The sequence below is a fragment of the Nelusetta ayraudi genome, unplaced genomic scaffold (assembly GCF_046127955.1).
Source record: "Nelusetta ayraudi isolate G7.1 ecotype Tasmania unplaced genomic scaffold, CSIRO-AGI_Nayr_v1 ptg000002l, whole genome shotgun sequence".
Taxonomy (NCBI): Eukaryota; Metazoa; Chordata; class Actinopteri; order Tetraodontiformes; family Monacanthidae; genus Nelusetta; species Nelusetta ayraudi.
The window spans coordinates 3,201,612-3,215,304 of NW_027466052.1; the positions used below are offsets into that span (position 1 = coordinate 3,201,612).

At 50.7% G+C, this 13,693-nt stretch overlaps 1 protein-coding gene across 3 annotated transcripts in view; it reads left to right on the forward strand.

The window, feature by feature from the left end:
- Positions 1 to 3,582: 3,582 nt before the first annotated feature.
- The window catches only part of LOC142882820 (SH3 and multiple ankyrin repeat domains protein 2-like), an 80,273-nt gene continuing 70,162 nt past the window's right edge, over positions 3,583 to 13,693 (forward strand). For all 3 annotated transcript variants that reach the window (XM_076017500.1, XM_076017508.1, XM_076017516.1), the window contains exons 1-2: positions 3,583 to 4,233; positions 7,623 to 7,674. In XM_076017500.1, coding sequence (XP_075873615.1) covers positions 7,663 to 7,674 — 12 coding nt within the window. In that variant the 5' untranslated portion in view covers positions 3,583 to 4,233; positions 7,623 to 7,662. The remainder of the gene's footprint in view (positions 4,234 to 7,622; positions 7,675 to 13,693) is intronic.

The following is a 13,693-nucleotide window of genomic DNA, read 5'->3' on the forward strand; positions in this document are numbered from 1 at the left end:
GCCCCGTGTTAGGAATTGCACTCTCAAAGACAGGAGAGAAGGACGAGAGCCCATCCACCTGTGTTATGCACAGCAGGCCAGCAGGGGGCAGAGTGAGCTCGTCCGCCAGGAGAGTCCCAGTTTTCCGACCTGCTGCGATGCGGACGCCGCTGGGTGACCACGGATGGAAGTTCCTCAGTGAAGGGAATCAGAGCAGGACCGGGCGAGTCCGTCCCTGCTTTAGGCTGCTGCTGCTCCTCAGGGTTGAGCCCAGTTTCTCCTCCCTCCACACACCACCACCTTCACTGCTGCTGCCCCCCAGGGTTGAGCTCAGTTCCTCCTCCCTCCACGCACCACCAAACTTGTTGCTGCTGCAACTGCTGTTGCTGCAGCTTATGCTGCTGCTCCCCAGGGTTGAGCCCAGTTCTTCCTCCCTCCACGCACCACCACGCTTGCTGCTGCTGCCACTGCTGCTGTTGCTACTGCTGCCGGTGCTCCTTAGGGTTAAGCTCAGCTCCTCCTCCCTCCACAAACCACCATGCTCGCTGCTGCTGCTGCCTGGTTCTTGTTGGGACAGGTTCTAATAAAAGAGACTGGTCTCCTCGCCGCTCAGTCCTTGGCTCAGTTGGTTTGACCCAGTTGCCTCTGGCAGCAGCAGCAGTAGCTGCCAACGAGAGGAGGTGGAGGTGAAGAAGACGTGGGAGTGTGTGATGATTAATGTGCTTGCAGAGGAAGAGAAGGAACAGTGGATGAGTTAAAAAAAAAAAAAAAAAAAAGGAGAAGAAGCAGCAGTTCTGGTGCTGGTGGTCCGGCAGCTGTTGGCCGTGTGGCTCAAATTCATTAGCTTGTTAGCTAATTGGTTAATTAGAGGCATGGGAAACAGGAAGTTGTCGTCCGTCACAGGAGATGGGAGGATGGAAGCCGCAGCCCCGCCCCTCTCCGGACAGGTGGGGGCGATGACGGCGTCCCCTCCTTCTCTCAGCCCTCCATGGGTTTTTTTTTTGTTTTTTGTTTTTTTTAGCGTCCCATTTAGTGGCCCACTTTACAACCAGATCTGTGTGAGGGTGTGCGTGCGTGTGTGCGCGTGTGTGTGTGTGTGTGTGAGAGAGAGCGCGAGAAAGAGAGAATCAGGCTGACTTGCAGGCTGGACACATGACTCCTCTGTCTCCGCCTTCCACGCCTCCCCTTTTCTAAGTTCTAGCCTCCTCCTTTTCCTCTCTCACTCTCTCCCTCCATCTACTCCTTTCTCTCCCCCTTCTCATCTCTCTCTCCTCCTCTCCCTCTTTCCGCCTCCTCCTCTCTCTTTTCTTCCTTCCCCTTTCTCTATCGTTCTCTCTCCATCTCCTCTCGACCCTCTTCTCTTTCAGTCTTTCTCCCCCTGATCCACTTCTGCCCCCCGTTCCCCGCACCTCCCACCCTCCATTAGTTGCCGTGGCAACAAGGACCTCCCTGGCGGCCCTCCAGCGCCCCCTGACCAGAGCAGCCGGTCAGTGGATGACTGAAGATGTTCAAAGCTGTGGCTCCGCCTCTTTATTCCTCCTCCAATTAGGTGTTTTTTTTATTTTTTAACACACCCTTGAACAGGTACCTCGTTAAAAAGAAAAAGAAAAAAGAACAGGTACCTCGTTGCTCTGGCTCCAAGCCAGTGGAGGAGCCGCAACCTGCCCGGACGTTGAGCTTTAGATCTCCAGGGTTCAAATGAACTGATGGAGGGATTTTCGGTCCGAATCGCAGAAACTGTGACGTTTAAGGTTCAGTCAAGGTCAGAATCCGATTCAGGCTCTGCTGCTGTGACTGGGACTCGGGTTCAGCTGGCAGATTAGCTAGTTTGGCTAGCTGAGCTAGCCTCCTGCCTGGTGCAGGGACTGGATTACACTGTTTTTCTTTCTAGTAATTAAATAAACCCTTAAAAACGAGCTGCCGTATGCTGATGTCTCGCTTGCGAGCTAGCTTGCCAGCTGCCAGTAGCTACCAGTAGCTGGCTAGCTAGCGGCATCCCGCTCACAGTTTTTCACATATATTCTGGTTGTTGTCATGGAGTCACATGGTCCAAAACTACACAGTAGATGTAGATGGTGTTGTAGTCAAGACTGCACCAACCGAGACCAAGACATTATCAAGACTAGAGATTATCGAGATCGAGACCAAGAAGACTCAAAGAAAAATAACAACAAGACAGAAAAAAATGACCAGTATCTTTTCTAAATTCAAGTTTGCTTCTAAATCGAACAGCAACATCTCCTTTCAGCAAGAAGATGTAGATGTAGATGCGGCGATGACGATGCCAGGGGGCGTGTCTCACCAGGTCAGGTAACTCCTGGTCAAGGGGCAGAGCGGAGGAATGGGAGCGAGTGTGGTGCACGAGGGGCGCCGCCTCTGCTGATGATGAGAGGAGCGAAACCGTCTCTGATGTTGAGAAACGGCAAATTATTCCCGGCGGCTTTGGCGCGAGGTTGCCCGCTCCCCCACCCCCCCCGCCTCTATCCCCTCCCCCCACCCCCCAACCCCCTGAATAATCTGCAGTCCCTCATCTTAATTGCTTGTTTACTGGCCTGTTTTCTTGGGGGTGGTTCAAAGCGAGCGGAGACTTCTGGGTGGAGACCCGAGCTTTAATTATCAGGAATCAACGAAGCTGTTTACGGTGCAGCAGGAAGTGCTCCGGAAGAGCGGCAGCGGCACCTCCTTCACCTCCTTCACCTCCTTCACCTCCTTCACCTCCTTCTCCACTGCTCCTCTCCTCTTCCCGTCTCTCTCTGTTTTCTGCAACCTGATCGGAGGACGACCTCCCGCCTCTGAAGGTCAACGTTGCGGAGGTCGTTTGCACTGAGACACCCTGGCGTTGGTGCGTAACGGCTGCTAAAAAAAAACCCTGGTGAATGTTGAGGAGGAGTCCAGCTCCTGCATGTTGAAGGTGTGCAGGGAAGGTCAAAGGTCAGCGGGCCATTCCCACTTTCACTGGCCCGCCACCTTCTGCTGGCCGGGGCACCTCTCTGCTGTTGGGGAGAGGCCGCGCAACTGACTGACGGCGAACAAACAGAGCTTTCAAGACTAGCCTTTATAATATTACATACATATGTTACATTTGTGCTCCTGCCAAAGGAAGCGTGGGCACATCGTGATCAATGAATTAAATGAGAAGCATAAAAATCTTGTTTTTTTAATGCTTAATGCGCATAAACGATTGAACCAGCAGGAGGCGAAAACAGACGGAAACTCACACAGAGTTTGAAGAGTTTTTAGTAATTAATAAATGAATGATTAAATCAGGAGGCCAGAATGGGAACTTCTAGTCGGGCGTCCAGTCCCATCTGGTTCACTAACAACTGACCACCAACCCTTCCTCTGTGTAATCGCTGAGTCAGCGTAAGCGTCCACTACTTTTGAGTCTCTTCGTACAGTGGAATTAACGACAGAGGTCGCTCTGGTTTCTGGGGCAACACAGGTGACCTCAAAAACATCACAGTCTTGTCCCCCCCCCCAGGGGGCGCCACTGTCACTCAGTCCAGAGTGTTCAATACAGCCTGACTCCTGTAATTCATCATCACCGCCGTGCATCGATTCCTTCAACCTGAGGGTTTGGCCGTAACCTGGACCGATCAGACGAACCCGAGAGTCACATGACACAGTTAGTCGAGTAGTTTTGTCAGTTTAACGTGGGATTAAACCTAATTGAAGTTTAACAAGGTGTCGAATCCCCTTGCAACTGTGTTTCATTGTTTTAAAGTGAACTGAAAAACAGACTGACTGTAACTCACACTTCCGAATGGCTTATGGAATCTTCCAGTAAATATTTTAGCCGCTTCTAATCATATCCGCCCCCATAATGACCCGTCCACGCCGATTCGCTGTAAAGTGTGTGTGTGTGTGTGTGTGTGTGTGTGTGTGTGTGTGTGTGTGTGTGTGTGTGTGTGTGTCCCGGGGCGGGGAGGATCTGCTCGGGCTCTCTTGCACCTGTGTCGTCGCGCTTTTGCAGTCCGGGAATTAGATGCTGCCGCTCCGCCGCCTGCCGGGAAGCTGCACCGCTCGAAGCCGCGCTCCGTGTCGGTCGCGTCGGACTGAATTCCAGCAACGGCAGCCGGGCGCCCCGTCCCCTTTCCGGCCGGATCAGGATTTGAGCCGTCAGACTTCCGCCGCCGGTGCCTCCCCTCCGCGGTCGGAGCCGCTCCGGGGTCGCAAAGCGACGTGAAAGGGACGGACCGGGTGGAACCGGGAGGGACCGGGCACTCCAAAGCGCCGCTAATTACAGGTTTCCAGGTAAGAATTCACCTGTTTCAGCTGTTTTTCGGGCTCGTGGCAGAGCGGAGCCAAGAAGCGGGTCCGTCACCTCCGGCTGTTGCCAGAGAGGTGGACCGGACCGGTCAGAGGTTCGACACGTGAAGGCAAGTTACCGGTGCCGCTTCTTGGTTGGGTTGCCAGGTTCTGCTATTAAGTTATCGGCGTGCAGGTGTGTGTGTGTGTGTGTGTGTGTGTGAGAGAGAGAGAGAAAGAGAGAGGGAGAGAGAGAGAGAGCTGAGACTAGAGCAGCAGAGGTGATTTGATTCCAGACCCAAATCCTGACCCTGACCTATACCGTGACTCAGACCCAGTCTCAGACCTGATCCCAGACCATGACTCATACCAGACCCACCTCAGACTCATGAGGAACCGGCCGGTGGTCCATCCTGTTGTGAGAAAGAAGCTCCACCGGTGCAGAAAACCAGCCGTGGGTAATGACAGTTGGGGCGTTACAACTGCCTCCACACTTTGAGTCACACATTATTAGAGAAATCTGAGTTTTTGATCTAACACGATACAAAAATTTATTTTCTGGCCGTTCAAACTCAGTGGCAGTGAAAGAAGTGAGTCAGAGCAAAGAGATCCATCCCCCCCTGGATTCTCCACAACATCCAAAAGATTGAAAAAAATGTTCATTCCGAAAGTAGGTTAGATCAAAAGGAAGCGTCTGGAAACGGCGTCTCTCTCTCCATGGCGACCAATCAGGTCCGGTGTCTGATCGACGGTTTGTTCTTGTTGTGTCCCAGCCGCTCTGCCGCAGGGGGATAAACTGGGCAGTCGGAGGAAACATTTTTACAACTTGGCAACCAAGCAGGCGGTTCCATAAATTCCCTTCTTAACCTGAAGGGCTGTTTTTGTCCGGTCACAGAGGCCTTTTTTTTTGACGTCACACACACACACACACACACACACACACACACACACGACCATTTGCAGGAAGACCTCCAGACACATAGAGGGCAGCATGCCAGCAGGACTTTCTCTTGCCAGTTGAATTTCCCCTGCTGGATCTAAGCGAGGGATTTGGTTTAAACCTGCGTTGAAGACCCACAGCTGCCCCTTTTCCGGCAGGGACAGTCATTACATGCTCAGCTTCCGTCCATTGCTGTGACTGCTTGATCTCATATGAAATGTTCTATTTCGGTGTTATAATCTCATTTTTACATGAAGATAATAGTCCTAAAAAAAATACAGCATTCAAGCAAATGGACCACAGCCACAAGGGGGCGCTGTTTGGAATATGTGAGAATTAGCACTAAGGAGTTGTGGTCAGAAAGTGTTTCTGGATGTCCTGCTTTGTGGCTGGTCAAGGACTTGCGTCCTCCTCTTCCCAGAAATCAGGAAAAGAAGTAAAACCTGCCTGGATTGAGGGTTTAGTTGGAGAGTTTTAGCTGTAGTACCACAGGTAGCCACAAGGGTGTTGGTGGGGGCGTGGCTATTTCTCCACAGTCTACTGCTGCCTGACCAGATACCTGCGTCTGTATCGTGCAATCGGATGCTGGGCTGATCCTAATACTGCTCCTGGTCCTTGTGCTGGTCCTGGTCCCGGTCCTGATCCTGGCCATGGTGCTGCTCCTTGCCAGACTGTCTCAATTAATCAATCAATCAATCAATCAGGCCAAAGTGAGTTGCAGCGTGAACAACCAAATACTTAGAGTTCTCATTAAATGGATATAGATATCAATATGTATATGAATAAATAAATAACATCAAGAAAGACAAGCATGAGTATATGTACATGGTAAATGGACTGCACATACAGTATATAGCACTTTCCAGCACCTTCACGGTAACCCAAAGCACTTCACAATGGCCTCTCATTCACCCATTCACTCACACACCAATGGGTGGCTGCTGCCGTGCAGGGCGCTGCCAGCCCCATTGGGAGTGGTTTAGGGTTCAGTGTCTTGCCCAAGGACACTTCAAACATACTGAGAAAAGTACATTTTCCCATAAATATGATACTGATCGCTGTCATTGCACGCACCGCTTGGAAAAGTCAACTCAGTTATTTCCATGTAAGATCACTGGGTTGACAAGTTCAGCCAACAATGCTGTGACATCACGTCCGCCCACACAGCAGCAATGCCGCCTGTTGGCTTAACGACTAAACTTACACGGCCGTATTTTCAAATACCGTTTGCCGTCAGTGTTAAAACAGATGTAACCTTTTTTAGGGTGGGATACCTTTTTTTTTTTTTTTTTAATTTTGAAAACTATGTTTTGTGTTTCATGTCCACTTTAAAGCTCACTGTCATTTTGGTGGACTTATTAAAACTCTGTTGAGGGATCTCTTAAAATCGACTTTTATTTCCAAGTTCTGACAGTATCAGTGGCCTTAGTTATTTAGTTTAGTTATCTGAATGCTCTGGAAACTAAGTGTTGCTTGACTAGGTCACCTATATTAAGATGATGTGTGTGAGTGTGATTCCGTATGCATTCTCAAGCCGCGGTGTCATATTGAGGATATTATGAGTGCATGAATTAATTTAGGGTGGACTAAATATGACGTCACTGATGGCCTAGAAAATGCACGGCTCCACTGTCAATAAATGTTATTGTACAATTAAACCTCAAATTATTATTACATTTAAATAGGCTTGAATGTATGACAGTGGGCTGTTTTTGCTGCTGTTCACCAATCGGATCTGCCGTTAAATTGAGCCCTGAGTCCTGGGTCCTGGCAGTGAAGGTGGATTCTTGGCACCAAGACTCTTTGGACTGCGTTTCCCCGGCTCCTGATGTTGCAGTGGTCACCTGGCTGCGAGGCACAGCGACTGCAATATCATGCATATTGAACTCTGGGTCTGACCAATCAGACGATGCTTTCGCACATGGTTGCCACCTGCTGGTGGTCAGGTGTGACTGACAGGCTCCTGACGCCTCCTCACTGCTGCCAGTGGGGGCACTGTTTCCCTCATAGTTTTCTCTCTTTCTTGGCGGCTTTGTCATCGTCTGCTAGCACCAACCGGCCTGGACTGGACTGGTGGGAGCCTGATCGGGCCAGGGGTCAGGGGTCATCATCAGCGGATTCTGTAAAGACGTGTCCCCTGACATGTTTGACCACACGACGTTGGACTGGCGGTGAACTAGACACTGTAAAACACCAACGCACACACACACGCTGTCAGGGGGCGGAGCTTCAAGGTGGCGAAGAGGAGGAACGGGAGGCAGGAGGTCCCTGGAGACGGACGGACGACCTTTTCCTGCCGCAGCTCGTTTATCTCTGTCACTGAGGGCCGAACAGGAAGTGTGTGTGTGTGTGCGTGTGTGTGTGCGTGTGTGTGTGTGTGTGATGGCTGCAGATATAGATACTGTTTCCTGGGTTACGGCTACGCTAACCTGACATTGTCTGCTCTCCTCTCCAGCTGTTTGGTCCCAGTTGACGCTCCTGTTCTTCTGGACGCCATGGCTGAAATGGTATGTAGAGCGTGTGTGTGTGTGTGTGTGTGTGTGTGTGTGTGTGTGTGTGTGTGTGTGTGTGTGTGTGTGTGTGTGTGTGTGTGTGTGTGTGTGCAGACAAGCTCCAGATTAGTTTTTCAGTTGGCAACAGACAGTTTGTTGTCACACTGGTGTGATCAGCACGTTAGCAAGGATCCACCTCTAAACCCCTCCTCCGTCGAACCCAGCCATTCACCTGTCAGCGTGACCCCCTTTCGCCCCCACTACCCACCCATCCTTTTTAGGTCAACAGCAAGTGAGCTGAGCTCAAACACTGTCCTAGCGTCAGTAGCAGACCTGAGGCGACAGGACCCATCGTCAGGAACCGTCAGTCGCAGGTGAACCTTTTGCATGCAACCAGCCACCAGGGGGCAAACTGGAGCACTGTGTTGTGACGCTGCAGAGGCAAAGAGACCAAAAATCAACCGCCCACGTATCCAAATATGGAAACTCTTGGTGTCAAAACGGACCTCTTCAGAGGCCTCAGAGCCAGTGGGTGGGTTCACCGTGACTCCACCCATCTTTATACGCAGTCTGGTTGGGAAGCTAGCGGCGAGCTAGTGTGACTGGCGTCAGTGTCCAGTGACGTGCGGTGAGGTTCGTGGCTATTGAGGCACTGACGCCATCAGAATCACATTTCTAAATATATCAACCAGACAGAGGAGCTCATTCACCATTGGACAACAAGAACTGACCCGATTCGTGTCGGCGGCAGCTGGTAGTGGCACTTCCTGCTTCCTGCCTTCCACTCTAGTTGCCGGTGTTTGAGGCACTTACCACTGCCCTGCCACGCAACTGCTGCTGTTATGGCCATTTGTTGTTATTTTCATTTTATAAAGCAGCTTCAGTGTTGCATTAGACTCACTGGTAATGGCATTTTGTGACGTAATTTCTGCATTAATTTGGTTTTCTTCATTAAATCTCCCAGTTGTCGGTGTCTACCTCATGGACACACGCACTCTCTCTCACACACACACACAATGTAGCGTGTAATGTAGAAATCACAAGATGAAAATGTTACTCACTGAGTGTAACACAACAATGACCACTGCTTACTCCACACTGCACTTATAAAATGTGAAGATTCTGTGATTTTCAATAAAAAAAAAAAAACAGTCCAAATTGTTTAAGTTAAATTGAAAATTAGTTTACATTTAAACCATTAAAAAAATACCAAAACCTTCGCCCTAAGACAGCTGGGATAGGCTCCAGCAGACCCCCGTGACCCTGAATAGGAATAAGCGGGTATAGAAGATGAATGAATGAATGAATGATGACAGTTGAGGCTCTGCCTCACCTGCCTCTCCAGACCGCACGTCACAATCAGCGTCACATCTAAGACAAACTGATGAGTGTTGGATCGACGATTTAAAATGGGTCCGCACTCCTTCCCGCTCTCTCTCTCGCTCTCTCTCTGTATCTCTCTCTCTCTCCCGCTCTCTTTCTCTCTTTTCTTTACCGGAGATCGATGACAGTGAGTGCAGTTTGGGAAGATTGTTATAAAATTAAAACAGATTTTCCCCACATCACTGGGGCAGTAGCCTGCTAACCCTTGGACTGTAGCTACTGTGTGTGTGTGTGTGTGTGTGTGTGTGTGTGTGTGTGTGTGTGTGTGTGTGTGTGTGTGTGTGTGTGTGTCCCACACGGTACCATACAACACATACACACACACACACACACACACACAGGCACATGCGCGGCTGCACACTGACCCACTTCCACACGTGCTCTATATGTGTGCATTAATTATTCATATCTATACGTTCCACTGTGGTGGGCGTGGCCAGGAGGGGATCAGGGAGCGGCGATGCCGACCGAGTTGGTGGTCGGCAGGAACCTTCCTTCAACCCTTGCCTGTTTCCGAATGTCGCCCTCTCTGTCTCAGAGTTCATGCTCCAAATGAACAGATTCAGAGCTGCTACGCTAACAGCCTGCCACTCATCGCTCCGCAATGAACGCAGCGTGAACAATTCGGCCCCTTATCGTTGGATGAACGCCTGCCTCAACGCTGACCCTCCCAAGTCTCCACCTGAGCAAAGCACTGTAGAAAAAAGTTGCAGATGTCGTTGGAATTTCTTCCTCACGACGCGAGGAGTCTGGCGATGACGCAAGACGGGAAGTCTGTTTTCACACGGAGCCCTGAGCAGATGCACAATTAGCTGCCACTCCTTAAAGAAGCCAATTAGGCCTGATAGGCTCCAATTTCCCCACAGCCCAGGGGAGAATAAGTGTGTAACACACACACACACACCCAAACACACACACACACATACACACTGCTGTCTGACACCTCTGGGAGACTAAGAGACCGTTTGGTCCCCAGGTGTTGGCAGTGATGGCTATTGATGGAGGAACGGGCAGCTACGAGTTTGATTCTTGGGTCTGGACTCATTACTGCTGCTGTTGGTGAAACTGGAGGAAGAGGGGTCGGTCGTTGGAGGGGCTAGCACGTAAAGCTAACGCGAGACGTTAACTGCCTTCAGCTAACAATTAATTGGCAGTTAACTGCTGGCAGCTGACGGCTGGCAGCTAACACCAAGCAGTTAATGGCGGTAAGCTAATGGATGGTAGCTAACTGCAGGCAGTTAACACCGGGTGGTCAATAGCTGACAGCTAATGGCTAGTGGCTAACCCTAACCCTAGCCACTAAAAACTTCTGAGTGTCGCATGTGTCCAGCGCAAAGACAAAAAAATAAACAATTAGCTCGCCGTGCAGCGTCCTGCAAGCGGCTAACAACTGGCAGATAACGGCGGGCAGCGAGCACATCTTGCTGTATTCCTTCAACAAGCCGTCGCGGGCTTCACTTTGGCTGCTGCCGCGGCCGCAGGCTCCTGACCGCCGAACACCTCCAGCACTTGTGGGTTTTCCTGCATGAAGCTGCGCCTGGATCTGGTCCAGCCAAACGCTCCTCACGGTCTCCAGAGCCTCCAGGGAATTTACCGCCTTGGACACTGAAAGCTGCCATCTGCTAGCTCGACTCGCGCTTCGCGGCTAGTCCACACGCGCGCACACACACGCACACACACACACACACACACTGAGCAGACCGCGTCAAGAGGCCCGCCCTCTTTACTGTGTCCGTTTACAGAGACAGCAGCGGCCGGCGGTGCCGTGAAGCGGGACAGTGGGTAAGTTCAGGGAGGAATCAAGCTTGCACAGTAATCAGCCAATTAGAAACACCACAACGCACAGGGTTCATAGGCTGAACCCTAAAACACAGAAGTGTTTTTTTTTGTATCTTTGGAAGATAACGCAACTTTGTTTTGACCCGGTTTAGTTTGAGGATCAATTTGTGCACTGCAATGACCTGGACAACTGAGAACTTTCACAGACACCTGGTTTAGTCCCTTTCACATTCAATTTATCTGTGCAACAACTACAGTAGCACCGGGAGAAACATGTTGTTTGGTCAAGCCTGAGCAGCAGAGGGCACCACTGAACAGACAAGGAAGGTGGTTGTTTATGGCAACACTGAGTTTAGATCTTTTTGGGTCTCGGCCTGGTTTAGTGTCGGGGTTTGTGTCTAGTTGAGGATCTAGTTCCGGATCTTGGTCTGGGTCTGGTTCATGATTGGGTCATGATGGGTCTTTGTTCAGGGTCTAGGGTTTGGATCTGGATAAAGGTCAGGGTCTGACTGTGGGTCTAGTTTAGGGTTTGGGACAGCATCTGGTTCAGGGTCTGGATCTGTGTCCGTTTTGCTAAGAGTTGTGGGCTATGAAACAGCAGTGAGCGCCACCTGGCAGAACCTCCCCAGCCCCGGTGTAGCTGAGTGTGTGATCCTGCATCACAAATGTAGCAGGAGGCTCCAGATGTTCGGCATGCTGCCTTTCAGAGTTCAGTCGACCAGTTGTCAGTCCAGTGCCAAAAACATCAGCTGATTAGCTAAAGGACATTCCATTGGCCAATCAGCTGCAAGCAAGTTGTTCAAGTAGAGAAGCGGATGTCAGAGGGTGAGCAAGTGTGTGCTTGTGAACATCTTCTCATGCTCTGATTGGTTCTGCAGTTGTTGCTTTAGAGTCGACTGAGGTGTGTGTGCGTGTGCGTGTGTGTGTGTGTGTGTGTGTGTGCGTGCGCATGTTTCCTTTCTACTGTCACTGTGAGGGTTCCAAACACCTTTAATCGATCTGGAGTCCTCAGAGGTTGGAGGTGAGATCTTTGGTCAGATCTTTGTGTTGTTTTTGTTTTTTTTCAAATTGATATTTAAATTTGTAGTATCCAGTCCCTCTTCTCTCCTCTTGCTTCCTTTACGTATTTTAGCACAACGCCTTTATGATTACAACACATTTTCATGGGTTCAAGTTTTAGTGGCAGATTACGATTGGGACTGGTATTAGGACCAGGATTAGGACTGGTATTAAGACTATGATTGGGACTGGGTTTAAAACCAGGATTAGGACTGGATTTAGGACTAGACTAGGACAGAGATTACGACTGGAATTAGGACTACGATTGTGACTCGAATTAGGAATAGGATGAGGACTATGATTGAGACTGAGATTAGGATGGGGATTGGGACTATAATTGAGACTAGGATTGGGATTGGGATTGGGACTCGGATTTGTCGTCAAACAGCAAAGCAAAGCGGATGATTGTGCAGGATAGACGCATGCGCTCTCTTCTGCCCCTGCCCCCCGGTAGTTGCTATTGGAACTGCGACTTTGTTGAGGTTGCGCCATGATGAAGCCCATCCTGCCCTCCCATTGGTCCGTCCTTGTGAATGACAAGGCGGTGTGCATGTCATCAGAGGGAGTCAACCGGGTGTTTGCAAGCAACGAATCGCATTGTGGCAGTATCTGGTGTATCTACACTTCCACCACCTATCATCAGTGTGTGTGTGTGTGAGTGTGAGACTCCGCCTCCTCACTGTGTTCACGCTACATTATTGATGCGGCTCGAGTGCTTTTCCTGGTTCTTCCTACTTGGAGCGGATCCCTTCGCACATCGGTCGGACTGATTCCATGTGTTGGAGGCGACACCAGTCCGGGGGAGACGTTCGGAAAAGGGGAGGAACCCTGAAATAGTGGGGGCGGAGTCTAACCAAAGCGCGACAAAAAGCCTTCAGCTTTGATCAGACTGACCAACTTCCTGTTCCTGGCTGTCGCTCCGCCCCTCGATGATTCCCTGACGACAGCACCGGTTCTGCTCTCCTGTGATTGACGGGTTCTCCATGGTTGGACCTGATTGGGTTAAGACGTCACGGCCTGATTGCAGACTCCGACTCAGCTCCCACATCAGATTGACAGTGTAAGTGGGCGTCGCCCCGGTTCAACCACACATGTGTGTGTAAGTGTGTGTGCACGCACGCGCGTGTGTGTGTGTGTGTGAAATGAAAGGTGTAGTCGCCAAGGCAACCGCAGTTCGTCATCGGTCATTGTTACTAACCAAAGTGACGTGTTGGTGGAAGGGAGGTGGAGGGGGGGGGAGGGGGAGGGAGTGCACTCCACCAGCCTCTGATTGGGGCTGATGGGTTTCTGGGCGGGGACTAGTTGACCAGCAGCTCTTTGCTCCGTCGGGTCACTGATCAATCAGCTCATAGCAGTCAGTGTGAACTGATTTCATTCAGCCAAGAAACTCCCTCGCGGTCGTTTGTGGCTCCACCTTCTGGTGGGGGGGGGGGGGGCGGGTAGGGTCGTGGCGGCTCTATTTTTTTTAATTTTTTTTATCCGTAAGGTTCCAACTGGTCACGCCAGGTTCACGCAACTCAGCCAGCTGACCGATCGGGAGCGTGACCACCACCCCTCCACCCTCCACATCCCTTCCTGGAGGCTTCTCTGAACCTACACAGTAGAAACATCTCAGCTTTGATTTTCGTGTTCCTGGGCTCAGTTTTCCGCCGCCAGAGGGGCGCCGCCGATCGATCTTCTCCGTCATCATCAGGTTGGAAGGAAGATTTTACTAGAGTCACTTGACATTTTCCCATCAGGCCCGTTGACCTTTTCCAATAAGACACCAGTGCCTGTTTGTCTGTCTCTCTGTATGTATGCCTGGATCTATATT